This window comes from Meriones unguiculatus, chromosome 7 (genome assembly GCF_030254825.1).
Source record: "Meriones unguiculatus strain TT.TT164.6M chromosome 7, Bangor_MerUng_6.1, whole genome shotgun sequence".
NCBI lineage: Eukaryota > Metazoa > Chordata > Mammalia > Rodentia > Muridae > Meriones > Meriones unguiculatus.
In genome coordinates this window covers 120,043,871-120,061,567 of record NC_083355.1, presented here as the reverse complement: position 1 = coordinate 120,061,567, position 17,697 = coordinate 120,043,871, and the positions used below count along the sequence as shown (strand labels likewise).

General features: G+C 53.8%; 1 protein-coding gene across 5 annotated transcripts in view; it reads right to left on the bottom strand.

Annotated features, from left to right (window-relative positions):
* Window positions 1–17,697, bottom strand: part of Ptprn2 (protein tyrosine phosphatase receptor type N2) — a 695,760-nt gene that overhangs the window by 51,231 nt on the left and 626,832 nt on the right. For all 5 annotated transcript variants that reach the window (XM_060388289.1, XM_060388288.1, XM_060388285.1 and 2 more), the window contains one exon: window positions 13,826–13,973. In XM_060388289.1, the coding sequence (XP_060244272.1) occupies window positions 13,826–13,973 (148 nt within the window). The remainder of the gene's footprint in view (window positions 1–13,825; window positions 13,974–17,697) is intronic.

Here is a 17,697-nt window from a genome sequence, read left to right as displayed (position 1 = left end):
CGGTCTACCCGGGGCAGCAGAGGGGTGCAGGGCAGCAGCCTGAGGGTGTGAGGGCAGCGTCCCCAGCAGAGGCAGGATTCAGCGTGGAGCATCCACCCAGCCGAGAGCCTGCTCGGGGCTGCAGAAGAGAATGGATGGCAAGGCATTCCTGCAGTTTTTAGCAACAGCGTGGATGATAAAAACATAAAATAATAATAATAATCCCACGGACTCGACGGTGCCTTCCTGCAGAACGGTGCAAAAGCGTGGATGATAAAAAAATAAAATAATAATCCCACGGACTCGACGGCGCCTTCCTGCAGAACGGTACTTCTAAATGCCAACTGGCAGCCTCAGGAAGCTGAAGCACACCTCCCTCTCCTGACTCCAACTTGTCATCATAAACACCTGTTAAGAAATAGTCTCAATTTCTCCAGTATTCTACATGTTCATACATACTAGGAGAATAAAAAGATGTTTGCTACCTTCCGGTTGGTGTGGTGGCCTGTTAAATAAGCTCTGTAACACCGTGATAGAGCCGTGTTCCTGGCTGCCCGCAGAGTGTTCCAGAGGGGCACCAGGAGCCTGGCTCACCGTGAGTGCTCCCCCTGCACCGGCCTTACGTCTGTGCTGCTGGCACTCGGGGCCTCCTGAGACAGTTATAAACAGCAGGGGCGGTGAGGGAAGGACAGGGAGAAGAAAGATCAAACTAGTGCTGTGCTGGCTCCCGGCGTTGTGTGCTCAGGAAGCGGATGTTCCGAGTGGAACATTGTGCTAGGCTGGGGAGAGCTGAGAGCAACCATGGCTTCCCTCAGAGGGACAGTGTGGCCCAGAACGGCAGACAGGGTAGCTGTGTGCCTGTGCTCAGCAGATGGCCACCGCTGGGCTTCCTTATCAGAAAGCTACGACAATGTCCCCTAAATCCGGAGGTTTGCTAGGAGAAAGACGGAGCCCTGAGTGTGAAGATGAAGAGGCTCTCTCAAGGCTGCTGCCTGCTGCTGCCGGCCAGCTCCACCGAGGGGCCGTGGGTCTCAGCGGCAGCCTGCGCCTTCTTCCCTCACCTTCGTAAGAACTTCACGTCAAGGAGAGGCCTGCTTGGTGGTATATTGGTTTTGTATTGTAACAGTTTGCCTTTAAACTTAGGCTATTTTGTTTTTAACGTTGGTTTGCTTTGGGCCGTGGATTTGAAAGCCCATGGGGCCCTCCCAGAAGGGCCAGGGCAGAGGCGTGCACCGTGAGAAGTCAGTAGCAAATCTAATTTGTGGTTTTCTCTCCCTGTTCATGTTTTTAAAGCAGTGCTGAAGGAGTCAGCAAGAGGAATGAATGCATATGGTATAGTGAGTGTCAAAGACAGGCTTCCTGAACTGCGCGGTCGGGCATGCCTGCCTGACCCGCAGGAGGCTAAGGGAGGCAGGGGGGCATGCCTGCCTGACCCGCAGGAGGCTAAAGGAGGCAGGGGGGGCATGCCTGCCTGACCTGCAGGAGGCTAAGGGAGGCAGGGGGGGCATGCCTGCCTGACCTGCAGGAGGCTAAGGGAGGCAGGGGGGGCATGCCTGTCTGACCCGCAGGAGGCTAAGGGAGGCAGGGGCCAGGAGACCAGTCTACACAGGTCCGGCCACCCGCAAGCTTCAGGTGGCTATGAGCAAACACATGGCCCACCGCTATCTCCGCCTTATAAAGCTATTCCCTCCTGTCCCCAGAGCAACACACATGTGGCAGGATGACTGGGCATACCGGCCAAGAGCTGATGACAGCTTTGAGGCATTTCAGTTAACAAGTGGTATGTTTTCCAAAACAGTCTGGCGACTCAGGAGCCGGGGCCTATAGTTGTTGGGACATTTTCTTTCTGATGAGATCCACGGTCCTGGAGAGCATTGCTGATTGCTCCCGCCACACACCATCACCTTCTGACCCCTAGTACCCGTCACACACTGGTTCCTCACACCTGCCACACACTGCAACTTCTGACCCCCAGTACCTGTCACACATTGGTTCCTAGCTCAGGAACATTCTGAAGTCCTACAAGAGTCTGCCGTGTTACATATGACATCTCTGATCACCCAGAGACCTGAGCACATATTAAATAGAGCTATGTTCTTAGTTCATGCTGAAGAAGCTGAGGCTTGGGCAGATGGAACAGGGTTCTTGGCCAGTCTCAGAAGAGGACGGTTTTGAGTCTAAGCACTGCCATTTGCTAGCCTGAAGTGTTCTGATAAATTAACCAGTGTCTCAGAGAATTGGGCTTCTCTTTCACAATATAGTGTTTAATATCTAATTATAGGATTGTTGTGATCATGACACCTTTTATGACAACACAGTGAGGGGTTCAGGAATAAGTTCCTGGTATGGCTGCTCCGTGGCCCAACACAGCCAGTCACCTCCATCTTCCTGTTTGTGCCTTCCTCCAAGTCGAGGGTCTCCTCATGTTTCTCTTCTCTCCACTTGCTCCTCCTTCTACATCCTACACTGTGTCACTCACCCTGCTCCTCCCTCCTTTAGCTCCATCCAGCGAATGGTCTTCGTGGTCCCAGCGTCCTTCCCTGCTGCCGCCCACTGACAGTCAATAAACAGCGATTATGCGATCGGATATCACCTACTGCCCTCAGCTCTTCCCCCACGGTCCCAGCAAGGGATCACAAATACTCAGAGATGACCCTTTTCAGACCTCCTGTGATTAGGCAAGAGAACACGTTGTTACACGAGTCTGCCCAGTGCTCTGGGAAGCCAGACAGATGTTTCTGAAGGTCTAGGAACAGAAAGTGATAACACAACATGCGTTTCGTGATGTCGTGATGCTTTGAGGAAGCGCCAGATGTGGCAACTTAAGGAGAAATTTGAAGGTACTGCCCATCCTGTCTGGGGAGACGTGGTACCCAGCACACTGCATATACAGTGTGTGTGTACACATAAGCATAGATGCGCAATGTACATAGGTGGTATATACAGATGGGGATGCTCATGCTCGTCTCTTTATCCTTTTATTCAGTTGAGGAAACCAGCCCACAGGATGGTGCCGTCCACATTTGGGGTGGATCTCCCCTCATTAGTTACAGTCAAATTGTTTTTTAAACTTAAGTATGTGGTTTCATGTATGTGATACTTACGTGTGTGTGTGTGTGTGTGTGTGTGTGTGTGTGTGTATGCACCACAGGCTTGCCTGGTGGAGGGCAGAAACAACCTGAGGTCTTCTGAAGCTGGAGTTTCAGGGGATTGTGAACCACCATGTGAATGCTGAGAACTGAACCCGGGTTCTCTACAAATGTTCCTAACCGCTGAGCCATTTCCCCAGCCCCCAGTTAAGGATTTTTGGAAATACTCTCAGATACATCCAGAAGTGTGTTTCCATAGTGATTAAAAATCTAGCCAAGTTGATAATTAAGATTAATACTTGCAGGGTCTGGAGAGACGGCCCAGTGGTTAAGAGCACTGGTTGCTCTTCCACAGGACTGGGGTTTGACTCTCAGCACCCACATGTTGGCTACAACTGCCTGTATATCCAGTTCCAGAAGCTCTTATGCCCTCTTCTGGCTTCTGAGGGACCAGACATGCATATGATGCCCAGACACACATGTAGGCAAAACACCTATACACACATTATAAAAAAGAAATAAATCTTAAAAGTACAAGACTCACAACTCAACAGCATATCCACTTGACACTCAAGTATGTCATTTTGAATCGTGGCAGGCTGTCCTTGTCCTCTAAGTCTCGTGTTCATCTCTTGATGCAAAATACAGTCAGTCCCATTTTAAAAGCCCTTCAGTTTCACAGTCTCCACCCCGTTCAGAAGCTTACACCCACAGTTTCTCCTGAGACCCCATTTTCAACTAGAATCCCCTGCAAGATCAAAGTCCCACACTTCCAATGTATAACAGCACACAACAAGCATTGCTGTTCCAAAAGGTACGAATGAGATGAAAGCAAGGAAAGAGCGGAGCAAAGCAAAGCTGAGACCCAACAGAGAAAACACGGAATCCTGCAGTCCTGTGTCTGGAGTCTGTGGGTTGTGATGGAATCAGCTGAGCTCTGACAGTTCCATGACGCCAATTTGCGTCTCTGCTGGGGTGGCCTCTCTCTGTGCCTTCAGCCTTTCTCAGCGGCTAGCCTACCCTTCTGGTATTTTCAACAATGCAGCTTAGACTTCATCTTCCCAGCTTCCTGCGATGACCTCTCGGCGGCTCCTTCTATAGAGGAACTTTCTTTTATGACCTTCCAGGACCCTGCAGTTCTGCATCTTTTGTGCCTGCACACAGTACGGTGTGGACGGCAGTGCTGGCCTGGGGTGTAGGTGTGCCCGTGGACCACAGTTCCAGGGTTCTCTCGCATGGAGCCTGGGCCAGCACCTGAGGTCGTTGCTCAGAGCAGGAAGTCCCTCTGCTGGTCTTCGCAATTCAGGCTTTCTTGTCCAGTGAATTTGCATTTTCACTAAATAGAGCCTTTGGTGGGTGGGGTCTTCTCCTCAGGGTACATTTTCTATGTCCCCAATCTAGAGTACAAGGTTTCTCTGGCACTAAATCGAATATTTTCAGTTGTTTCCTCAGCCACCTTGTTAACAATTTCAAACTCATTAGTTTTCCTGCCAAATGGTACATTGTTTTGTTTTTCTGCTCTCTCCGTCTCTCCGAGTCTCTGTGTCTGTGTTTCTCTTCCTCCTCCCTGCCTCTGTCTCCCTGTCTCTGTCTCTCTCTCTCACAGTGAGCTATAGAGATGAATTGCAGCGAGCAGTAGCTATGCCATGGTCCGAGTTCTGTCCTGTCCTGAGACTCCCTCAAACAACTGAGTTCATAACTCACCCAGACTCAGGTTCTCAGGACATGGGCAGACCGCAGACAGATCTGTCACCAGACTGTGAGGTTAATGTCTCAGTTCTCGACATGAGTCCTAGCTGGCCCCACTCTCCATTGCTCTCATCACTCTGGTCTTCCAAACTCCCACCAGAGCTGCCTGTTAAGCTCTGCTTTGCTCTGAAGGCTCACTCCTCTGGCCAACTGGTCCCAAAGCCTGTCATAGCGGTGCTCCCGCTTTCTTGGTGACACTTTTCTGTACTGTTTACTTTCCTGACTGTTGTGAGGCAGCATCTGGCAAAAGCGGCGTAAAGCAGGCCTGTTTTGTCACAGTCTGAGGGTGCAGCCCATCACATTGGGGATGGTGTAGTGGCAAGATGTGAGGCGACTGGTGGGTCCAAGGCCAGGAAGCAGGGACGAACACCGGCTCAGTTCATGTGCTCCTAGTGATGGAGTTGGGGTGCCCAGGCTGTGAGAGAAACTGACACCTTCAGGGTGGGCTGTCTCCTCATTAGTTAAACCTTTGTGGAAACACCTTAGGGACAGCCTAGACGTGCATCCATGGTGATTCTAAATCCAGCCAGAGTGGTGACTAAGATTAAATATCACAGGTACCCTTTTCCAGAAAACCCTCCTACAGGCCAAGACAGTCGCACCACACGAAGGGCTTAGAGCTGATGCTCTCTGCTTAGCTGCCAAATGGACCGTGGGGCTTGGACTTTGCTTCCCTTGGCTTCCGTGAACTCCAGAAGCCTCACAGAGGTGGAAGTGGACTGTGATACAGTAGCCTTGAGTCTTGGTCTTGGGGTTCATTTCCTCTTTTTAAAAAATATTTATTTATTGTGTGTTACTGTGTAAATATCTTGTTTTTTTATGTGTGAGAGTGCTTGCTTGTATGTATGTGCTCCACAAAGTGCCTGGTACCTGTGGAGGCCAGGAGAGGGCGCTGGAGTTACAAATGGCTGTGAGCTGCCATGTGGGTGCTGGGAACTGAACCCAAGTGCTCTGTAAGAGCAGCCATGCTCTTGACTGGCAAGCTGTTTCTTCAGCCCCAGAGCTTCTTTATTAAGGCTGTTTTACAAGCAACCCTGCAGATCTTACAAAACGCAAGAGAGCAGCAGCTGGTTGGGCCAGTGAACAGTAGTGCGGGTAGAGTGCAGAGCACGTAGCACCACACCTAAGGGATTTTACCTGCACACCAATTCTGCTGCCAGTGTTGCTGTGGAAGTTCAACCCCTTAGCGTGATGGGGCTGAGCAAAACACAGGAAGCCAAACTCAGAGGCATCCACTGCGTCCCTCAAGGCCTTCCCAGACAGCAAGCTTTCCAAGAGGCTTCCAATGCTAAGAGCAGAAATGTGTCCTCCCCAGAAGGACCTGATATGGTCCTGCCCACTCTCCCCCAAGCACTAACCTTCTTGGGAACATGGTCCCTCCAGACATAATGATGTTACATTGAAATCATCAGGGTAGGACCTGATCCAACAGGACCAGTGTCCTATTAAGCAGGTGTGCAGGGTTGGGGTGGGGATTGGACGGAGATCACCACAGGAACAATTCTGAGGGACATAAAGGTGGCTCTTGGCAGTCAGAGACAGCTCTGGTGCCACCCTGGCCTTGGGCTATCAGCCACTGGAACTGAGAGCTCTGCTGTTTGAGCTGTCGGGTTCCATTGCTGCATTCCTGGGAGCCAATGGCAAAGTGCCAGGGACAGTGTATTGGGGTCTGCTCTCTATTTGCTGTGGCTGACTGCACGCTCAGTGGAGTCATTTGCCCTCTTTCAGGTTGTAGCATTTACACCTCTTACAGGGGTCTTCATGAAGAAATGCATAGGGTTCTGTGAGATTGGCTAGCTACCCCCACAAACGAGGTACAAAGAGGGCTCGGGGCAAAGTGTTTCCACAGGAGCTGAAAACAGGACATTGGCGGCAGTGCGAGGAACAACTTCTGGGGCCTGTCCCAGATGCACGGTGCCAGGGCACACTCACAACGGCGGTCCCGGGGCTTCAGCACCTCCGCTTTGCTGTACAGCTGCTGAACGATCTGGCGAAAGCATGCAGAGGCCAGGCAGGACCCGGCTTGGTCCTGTGAGGTCCTCTCAGAAGGGGCCACATGTGGGTTGTGACTCTGCTCTGCACAAGGATGTACAATCCACAGCTGCTGAAACACACAGGCTCACGGGACTATCAGCGTGAAGAGGTCAGCAACTCCCGTAGCTGCTTTTAAGTCTGCAGGGATTGCTTGGCCTTCGAAACATTTGCCTGTGAGCATAAGCACCTGATGCCAGCGTCAGTATGAACTGTCAGGCGTGGTGGTGTGATCCTGTGATCCAGGCAGCATGAGGCCGAGGCCAAGGCTGGGAGATCCTGGAGATTGCCAGCCAGGTTAGCCTAACTGATAAGCTAGGGGCCAACAAGAGAACTTGTCTCAAAGGAGGTGGCCAGTACTGCTGAGGAAGGCACGCAAGGCTGTCCATTGGTCCCTGCACTCATGTACATGTATGTGTAAGTGTATCAGCACATACGTGATGGTGAACACATCTCCTTCTCTCTCTCACACACACATCACATCACACCACACTTTCATAATTGTCAGAGAACGGTAATCTTACTGGTGAGTGTGTTGTATAGCAAAAAATAAGGCTTGTTTGAGGGACAGGAAGGCAGAGTAGCCATCTTAGACAGACGTCACGATATTTGGTAGGGACCCACAAATGTGTCCTCTGCCTCTGGGAATGCTGTCTTAGGACCATTAAAGTGGCTCCAGGAAAGCACAGGAAGGATGCATACGCGGGGACTGTCCCTCTTAGCTCAGAGGTTTACCCTGCAGTGAGCATTTGTGGAAGAACACCAGTGTGCCAAAAAGAACCAGCAATGTCACGGCACAGAAGGGGAACATCTTCTACAGTGGCAGAGGCCTGCCTCGCACGGTCTCTGCCGTTCAGGCGAAACACCACAAGAGCGATGGGCACAGGTATTCCAGAAGCTGTGTCCAGGCCGGGCATGGTGGCACACGCCTTTAATCCAAACACTTGGAAGGCAGAGATCGAGGCAGAGGAGGCAGAGGCAGAGGCAGGAGGATCTCTGTCGGTTTCAGGCTAGTCTTTTCTACACAGCAAGTTCCAAGGCAGCCAGAGTTACATGGGGAGATCCTATCTCAAAACAGAACAAAACAATAAGAGAAGCAGTGGCCTTTGCTGAAGCCCAGGAGGTGTACCAGAGCAGAGCAGGGGTAGCGATGGAGCTCGACTGAGCACGTGTGCAGGAGACGTGGCCCAGCACTTCCTACAGGTGTCCATCAACTGATGCCATCAGGTACAAAAGTGTAAGGGAAGGAACTGGGCTCTTCTCAGAGGCTGCTACCACACTGGGGATGGACGAGGCTGCTTCGTAATCCAAGAGGCAGCTCCGCTGTGCACCTCGCCTCCACGTCCGCGAGAGAACAGCAGATAGTTTTCACAAATACGTGTTTTTACCACCCTTTCTGATAGTTGTGGCAGAAATGCCTGCAGTGAGGGTCCTGCCGCAAGGGGGTCTCAGTGCTCTCAGCCGGCTCATCCTCGGTGTGCAAGCTGCTGGCACTGATGCGACAACTTTCATGACTTGGAGCATTAAGCGACTGGACCTGGCAGCTCTCACTTCCAGAGATCAGAAAGCTAGAACAGTTTCCTGCAAACCTGCCAGCTGGCTGCAGCTGACCGGCCTCACCTCATTGGGCTTCCTTGGCTCTCACCCTGGGTCACTCCCGTGGCCTCCCAGACCCAGCCTGGTGTGAGCCTCCCTGATGTGCAGCCCACCTGCATTAATGTCCTGAAGGTCTAGGACATGGTCTCTTGTGTGGGACACTGTTCTCTTCCCCCTGAGGCGACGGCAAGGTGATCACACACTCAGAGCCGTCTGTCCTTTAACCCTCTGACCTGCAGTTTCTGCTGTTTGTGGGACATGCGCGCTCTAATGCCATTCATGGTCTTGACTGGGGCTCCGAGCAGGATCAGCCCGGTTGCTGACGAGAGGCTACCGTGTGCTGCAGTCTGTGGAAGCCTAACCCTGCAGAGCCAGTCAGCCTGAGCTGAATGAGGGTGGGGCGTCAGGTGAAGAAGAGTAGATGAGGACGGAGGCTCCATGCACGAGGCTGTGGACTGTCCTGTGCCGGGCCCTGCGGCTCTGGGGAGGTGTGCTGGCCCAGGCTCACCGCTCAGACTGGATCAGCCTGGAGAGGAAGCAGCTGAGCTTCCTGAGGGTCTACACAGTCCTCAGCTGGGCTCCTGTGTGGAAGCCTCACGACTGCCTGGTGAGGAAGGGTGACTGCTGGGAGGATGCTTTAATGGGGGCCTGTGGGGAAGAAAAGTAGGACTATCCCAGAATTAAATTACGAGCCATGGTGGTGTCATGGCTAATGCAGGGGAAAACAAACAGCTGACACACAGGATGGGGAGTCAAGGACGCTTGGACATGGAGGCTAACTCTGGATGGGGCCATGTCCTTGAAGTCCATACGATGAACCCCACATACCTGCCTTCCAAACTCTTGAGACCATGACTGCCAGGGTGCTCTCAGAGGCAGCAGCAGCAGTGAGCTCATGCGGTTGGGCTCTGCTCCAGGTAATGGCATCCTTTCACAGGGGGGACTGTGGTCCTGGACACCAAGAGCCAAGGAGGGGCCTCAGAAGGAACTTGTCCTGCTGACCCTCTATTAGGGATGTCCCCCTGTGCTGGGAGAGAAACGGCTGCTGCCATGTAAGTCAGTCATCGGCTGTTACCAAGCCCCAGTAAGCCAATGAGGTCAGATGACATTAGCTAAGTTGCCCTCTCATGATAGAACAGGCCTGCAGCTGTGGATAAGAAGGCCCTTACCTTTAGATGTGGGCTCATATATGAGCCATCATATTGTCTAAAATAGACTCATCATTCGGCCCAGAATAAAGTTTCCAGGGAGTGGCTGAGTCCAGAGCCAGTTTGTGGGTCACTGCCAAGTGATTTCAACAGAGGGCCTTAAAATGGCATGGGGAAGTTTGGGGGCGCCCTGCCAAGCATTGTAAGGAGAGTCCCTGGGAACCAGCATGCAGGTTATGACGGGCCAGTTCTGCAGGTAGCTGTCTGAGAGGGAAGGCGGCCTTCCAACCCTGGCCAGGTCAGCCATCTCGGCACAGGTGCTCCTGCTTCAGTGGAGACAGCCTCCCGCCAGCACCGTTGTCACTGGCCAGCTTGGCGGTACACTGGTTGTAAGTACTTGGAGCTGCTATGGTCTGGGAGTGGGTCACACTGTGGGGCCACAGGCACAGGCTCACAACTAGAGCTCTCCCCGAGGACGCGAGGACACCTGGTGGACCCAGCCAGCACAGTCAACTGCTGTGTTGACGCTGCTTTCACCAGCGGCTTGAGATGTGGGAAATGCTATAAAGGAGTAGGAGTAGAAGCTAAGAGAGGAGGTGGAGTGTTGAGCCAGGCAGGGGCGGAGTCTCAGATGGAACAAGGCTCCCTCTGGTAGAGAGAATGCCAGGTGCAGCTCCTCCACTGTAACTCACTGACCATGGACAGGGCTGGCACCCTGCAGCTAACATCCAGTGTTAGGAAAACAACCTCAGACTGACTGCAACTAAAGAAATCCAGCATGGCCACAGGTCCCACACAAATGTAGAGGTGTACTCCCTACATAAGGAAGCCAGGCCTGAGGAGGGAGCCCCTGGGAGGGTTTCCTTCTGCCATAGGGAGCAAGCTGGCTGCACACCACATCAGCTCACCCCAGGACAGGAGAGGCTGGCGCTCAGTACAACCGGAGCATGAGAGAGGACAGAGCCTCGCTCCAGACCCCATCACGCCACAACCGGAGCCTGAGAGAGGACAGAGCCCCACTCCAGACCCCATCACGCCACAACCGGAGCCTGAGAGAGGACAGAGCCCCGCTCCAGACCCCATCACGCCACAACCGGAGCCTGAGAGAGGACAGAGCCCCGCTCCAGACCCCATCACGCCACAACCGGAGCCTGAGAGAGGACAGAGCCCCACTCCAGACCCCATCACGCCACAACCGGAGCCTGAGAGAGGACAGAGCCCCGCTCCAGACCCCATCACGCCACAACCGGAGCCTGAGAGAGGACAGAGCCCCGCTCCAGACCCCATCACGCCACAACCGGAGCCTGAGAGAGGACAGAGCCCCGCTCCAGACCCCATCACGCCACAACCGGAGCCTGAGAGAGGACAGAGCCCCGCTCCAGACCCCATCACGCCACAACCGGAGCCTGAGAGAGGACAGAGCCCCGCTCCAGACCCCATCACGCCACAACCGGAGCCTGAGAGAGGACAGAGCCCCACTCCAGACCCCATCACGCCACAACCGGAGCCTGAGAGAGGACAGAGCCCCGCTCCAGACCCCATCACGCCTATGTCTCCAGCTCTTTGTTCTCCTTGGTTTTGTTCCAGGAAGTAAATAATGCTTATGGCTTCAGAATTTTTTTTCCCTCTCTCATTCTCTATCTCTCTCTTTCTCTGTCTCTCCTTCTCTTCACAAGTCAGAAACAAATTTCTTTGCATTTTTTAAAATAGTATGCTAAAACAGGATTATATTTCTGTTGCCAATTTAAAAAGCAGACCAACAAACTATTGCATAATTCTTTGTAACTATGCACAAAACTGGCAAAAAGCCTGTGGATTCTTTAAAGCTCCAAGAGAATGCCACTAGACACAGTCACATGCTGGCCAGGTGCCTCCTGGGTGTGGGCTGTGGCTTCTTGGAGAATCTGATGGCATTGAGAGTCTGGGCTGGGGGAGGGGTGGTTCTGGCCCTGGCGTTCCTTCTTGTGGGTCTCCCACACCTCTTGCCACCTCAATACCCCAGTGCTGGGCTGCTATGGTAGGGTTTTGACAGAGCCATACCAGCAAAAGGAGCAGCAGCAGGCAGAAGGTGGGGCCCTTCACAGTCTTGCAAAAGCCAGGGGATGCAGGGAGTAACAGGAAGGCATAGGTGAGGTGCAGACTGGAAGAGGGCCTGAGGGAAGGTAAAGGATGAGGGAGCCCCGAGAGTTATGGCAAGGAGATGAAGAAAGACGTTCAGCATGGATGATGGTTCTGCTTTTGTGCCAGACACCAGGGGCCACACCAACAGGAAGGACAGAGAGCTGAGGAACGGAATCCTCAGTCTGTCACTCACCCTCCTGTGGGGGCATCAGCGTGCACGCTCATAGACATAGTGCCACGGAAAAATATCCTCAGCGGCCTTTTACTCTGTGGCAGGCCCTGCTCCTCCAATAAGGGAGAACAGAGCAGCCCAGAGGAGGAGGGGTTCCCCAGAGTCTGGGGCAGGGGTCAGCAAGCCCTAGCTGGAGGGCACTGCTGGGGAGGGAGAGAGGACAGTTAGAAGGGGTCTTGGGAGCTGGAGAGGAAAGAGGCCGTGGCTAGTGCTCGTGGCTGGGATTCCTCCAGCTGGAGAAACTGGTTCCTCTGGCGACCCTGACTTCCTAGCAACTCGTGCTTTTCACAGCCCGTGCAGCTGGGAGCTGGGCAGCAGAGTCCCATTGCTGGGCACCAGAAGTTGGCATCAGTCATGTTCCAGGCATGCCTGGAAGCATTTCCCTCTCTGATGGGGACAGACAAGGCCGAGCATCTGTCTGTCACAAAGGGCCACGGTCCTCCCCACAGTTGTCACGGGGGTGCCAGCCTCTGGCCTGTGCCTGGCTCTTAGGGAGGGCATGCCCTGAGGAGCAGATGCGCTTACTCCATTTCCCCCCACCTCATCTCCCCTCTCCCACCTACTGCCCAGCCCTGCCCCACCACAGGAACACCGGCCTGGTACCCAGGCATCCCAGCACTTGCCAAGAGTCTCTGACATGCCTGGTGCTCAAGAAAGCCTGACTGCTGAGTAGACATGCTTTGTTCTGCTTTCTTCTAAGTACAAAGCCTGTAAGCTACCACTGTGGCTGTCTAAGGGGAGCAGAGGGGGAAAACCAGCTTCCCTCTGGCAAATGCGGACGTGCAGAAGAGTGGCCTGGATTCTGAGGGCTCACTTCTCTGCCTGACTTTAGCACAGAGCTTCCGGCCTTGAAACTCAGGACAAACTCCTCCGTTTGTTCTGAGGAGAAGCCACGGGGGTCTGACTGAATGGGACGCTACAGTGCCCTGCTGTTTGCATGAGAGTCCCTAGACGCCCCTGGCCTGCAGGCTGGAAAGCTCCGTGTGGGCCCAACGACAAGGCATACTCTACCATCTTAGCACCAGGCTTCACTCTGTGTGCCCTTTGATGCCAACCTAAGACCAGCATGGCTTTGCTAGGCTCTCAAAACTGGGCTAGCAAAGCTCATTGTATGACTTCTGTAATACGAGCCAGTGCCTCCTGTCCTGAGGTGGACGAGTAGCTGATGTATCGACATGCACCCACCATCACTCAACCGACCAGTGTTCATCGACCGCCCATTCCTGGGGAGACTTTGGTCCCTGAGGCTTTCCCTGCGTGGGCTCATATGTTAGTCAAAGTCCAGCCTTTCCCTAGGTCACGTGACACCATGGCCAGTGATGCGGAAGAGGCCCGGGCACTACAAAGACCTACACACCCAGTTCCTAACCAGGGCTCTGAACCCTGCATGGCCACCTAGCGTGTGTCAATGACACCATAAGAACCTACGTCCTTCTCTTTGCACTGGCTTCAGGACAACAGTGACACCCAGCTGCTGTGAAACCATCAATGCTTGTGGCAACTGCACCAGTGACATCAGCAACTGTGGTCAGAGCTGAGCTGGGACACAGAGCTCCATGTTAACCCGGGTGCCCATCCCCTGTAGCACAGTGAGTTCTCAGACCACTGTGATCAGTTTCCTACACTAGCACCAACAGCTCCCGCTGGGCTTCCTGGGGCCCCAGCTGCCATTCTCGGGGCTCTGGCACAGAATGCAAAGAGGGAGACTGGCTTTTGGGGATGGAGCAGCTGTAGGGGGAACAAGGCACCAGTCTTCAGTGGGGGCCCAGGTCTGCAGACAGAGATGGAGAGGACCTGAGGGCCCTGCCGAGAGCGGTGAGCAGAGGGAACCACAGCCAGGCGTGCCCACCCCCTGCGGGTCACCCAGGCTAGGTACATACAGGTCAGCACGGCCAGGGAGCGGTTCTTGGCTGCGTTCTCCTCTCTCTGGGCCACAAGGGAGCTGTTGGGCTCGGCTTGGTAGGCACACAGCGCCTCCCACTCCTTCTCCAGCCGGTTCTTGTTCTTCAGGTGGTCTTCCATGTAGGCCTGGAAAGAACACACAGAGTCAGGAGTGTGGATCCAGGACTGGCCCATGCCTGGTCTGGGAGGTGTGGAGCGCGGCAACTAGTCCGGCTTTTGGTTTAGGCTGAATGTATGTGTGATTTCCCCGCCTGGGGCCTGGGCTTCGGTGTGAGACTGGAGCTGTGAGGTGCCCTTGAGTCAGGGTCATCTGCCGTGGATGATGGGTTACCTCGCCAGGCCGCATTTCCCCAGCCAGACAAAACTGGCAAAGACAATGTGCCCAGCTGGGGCTTGTGGCCGGCTATAGGGGTAGCATTTACCCGGGTGGGGAGGAATAGACGCAGGGCCCGGAGGCCAGGTCAGCATGGTGGCTGTGCTGAGGAGTGAGGAGAGCTGGTCTGAGGAGGAGCAGGATGAAGGGGCTGTCCACAGGGCTAACTCGGACACTGGACTCAACAGCGGGAGCCATGGGAAGCTTCTGAGGAGGGACAGCTGGGGTGTGCACACTTGAACACCCCTGAGGACAGCACTACTCAAACCAAGGAAGGGAAAGACAGGAGAAACAGCGGTGCCCGCTCAGGGAGCAGACTAGACAAAGCTGCCGAGGAAGGGGGGGAGCGGCCCTGCGTGGCCAGACTTCATTTTCTCCTCTTCCCAAGAGGACCGTTGGGTAAGCTTTGAAGTTATTTTAAAAATCCAGCAAGTGAGCTACTTGAACCCTACTTTGTATGCACCCAGCTGGAAAGCCTCTGGGTAGAACTGAACCAGACCCATAGCCTTCCCCAGGCCCTGGGTCGGGAGGCAGAGCTCTCAGCTTTCTGAGGGGCTCAGGAGAGAAAGACCTTCTCTGCTTCGTCCAGGGGGTGGGCATGTCACTCAGGGCACACATTCCTAATTAATGGGCGCTAATGTGTTCTCAGGTGGGGCTACCGACCTACCAGACACAGCACACACTGGCCTGGAGACACGTGCACTGTTAGCACATATGCAAACACGTGAAAACATGGCTGCCAGGTAGGCATCTTAGGAGGTTGTGTCTCCTCCTGCATCAGTCCAGAGCCAGGGAACTCTGATTACCCTGCCTGCCTGTAGGCCTTCCTCTCTCTCTTGGGACTCGCCACAGAAGTTACCTTTTTATTAGAGGTAGAACATGGCTTCACCATTTACAGCCGGAGCTGCTAAGAGCTGTGCTGAAATGCGAACATCTCCAGCGTTAACCAAGCACCAACCAGAGGAAGCCAAGTTTGACCCTGTCGTTTCAGGCTTACTTTTCTCTGTGGGCGCACAGTACTCCTGGTGGCTGATACAAAGGCAGGTAGACGGCAGAGGCAGGTGCTCTGACCCTGGTGACTCGGGAGGGAGCGGCCCTCACTCAGCTGTTCCTTGAAGCTTTGACAGGAGCACACTGGGGTCCCTCTGGTTAGCTGTGCCCTGCTGTGCCACAGCCTGTGCCCTGGAAGCCAGGAGCACCAAAGAAGCCTCTAGGGATGCTGGGGAACCTCTGGCCCTCCGAGACGTGAGGGGGACCAAGACGGCTTGCATAGAAGGCCCCCATTGCAGCTGGCTGCACTGAGTCTCAACAGACACTAATCTGTCCACTTTTCCCTTTCGGTGCTGGCCCTCAGGTCCCTCTGGCATGGAACCAGAACCCATGAGATAGAAAGATGCGAAACTGGACAAAACAGGGGTGGGAGAGAAGGGGAGCAGTGCTTCTCAGCCTGTGGGTCACGACCCCTTTGGGAACCACATCTCGGCTATCCTACATCAGATATTTACATTGTTGTTCATATCGGTAGAAAATCAGTCAGGAGGCGGCAATGACGTAACTTCATGGCTGGCGTCAGCACAGCAGCAGGAACTGTGTTAAAGGGCCGCAGCGTTAGGGAGGCTGAGAAGCGCTGATCTGGAGAACAGAGCCCACAAGCACCCTCCTTAGAGATACTTGTGTCTGGGGAAATGGCTTAGTGGATAGCGAGCTTGCCGTGGAAGCATGAGGGCCCCAGTTTGATGCTAGCATCCGTGTGGACGGAGGCATGGTGGTGTGAACCAGAATCCTAGAAGGAGGAGACAGTGGACCCTGGGACCTGATGGCCAGACTCGGCCTAGTAAAACTGGCAAGTTCCAGCTCAGCCAGAGACCCTGCCTCAAACATAAGGTGGAAAGTGGTTGAAGAAGACGCCCAATGTTGACCTCCAATATTCACACTCACGCGTACACACAGGCATGTATACCACACACACAATACATACGTGAACACATATATAAATGGGTACACACATACAAATACATGCACACATGTGAATGGACATAATCACTGGGGAACATCAAAGCTGTATTTTTGTATACAGTTAATTTTTTTCTTTAAAAATGCATTCTTACATGTATGATGTGGGAGCATTTCACAGTGTTATATGTGGAGGTCAGAGGACAGCCTTGGGGAGCCAGGTCTCTCCTTCCAATGTGAATTCCAGGAATTGAACTCGGCTTTGCCAGCTTGCACAGCAAGACCTCTGACCTGCTGAGCCATCTTGCTGTCCTTTCACACCAGTTCTTTAAGACAGGGCGACCTCTTCACAGGGTGACAGTTCAGTTTTGTGACATTCTGGCTGTACAGACTTGGAGCCTGCAGTTGCTGCCTTCCTGTGAGGAGCAGGCAGCCGTGGCTCTGGGCAGAGGCCGGCCCTGGCGTCCCCTCAGAAAACCCTGTGAGAAAGCCAGTCATGAGCAGGGCCCTCTCTGTGGGAAAACGATGTTTGGGTGGCAGGCTGTGGCCGGATCACCACAGCTCCAGGTCCCGTGGGCCTGTGAGCCCTGTTCCTGTGAACCATCAGCAAGTTCTCTTGAACTGAGTCTGATGCCGCCTGAGCTCTGCGCATCAGCTTGGGTGGGGGGAGAGAAGCAGCTCTTGGCACTGAGGTTTTCCTCCTGAGGGTTAAGTCAGGTATGGATGAACTTGTTTATAATGAAACTGAGGTGAGCACATTCAGCCAGTGCCACTCACCCAGCCTGAATACCCCTATTTGATCAGCAAAAGAAGGCGATGGCCTCCCCCCCCCCCACAGCCACGTTCTAGCTGTGATGCTTTACCTTCACTGTCACTTAAGATCTGTACCTCTGGCTGTGCCCCTGTGTGAAGGAAAGAGTCACCTGAGGTGGACGGCGGCATCACGGGCTGGGGGCACAGACTGAAGAAAAAGTGAAGAAGGCAGGGTGCCAAGTGCTGGATTCCTCTCTGGGCAGCTGTCCTCCGAGCTGGGAGGACTCTCCTGCCACCCCCACCTATGGAATCTGTCCTCACTGGCCCAAACAAACGTCGTTTCCCTTCAGTCACTTTCCGTCACCATTTGGTGCAGTAATTAATGCGGAGGCGCCTTTCTTTGTCCTCTGCGGTTTATGGGAGAGCCTGTGGGGAGGCTCGGCCTTCAGAGCGGAATAGCGCACGCTAATCAATGGGGGAAAGACCGAAAATTGCCACATGGTTCTGTCCTGTGGCCTGCTCCTGCAGCAGGACCAGGAGACACCGAGCACCGCCCTCGGACCAGACAGCTCTGGTTGCCAGGCCAACAACCTCGCAATTGGAGTTTGCACGTTTGCTGTGGTGGGAATCCGACTCCGAGTGTTTAAAACGGCCATTTAAACACCTCTGCCTGGTGCTTTGGTTGGTTTTTGGTTTTTCAAGACAGGGTTTCCTTGTGTAGCCTATGCTGTCCTGGAACTATAGATGCAGGTGTGAGGACTGAGCAGGTGG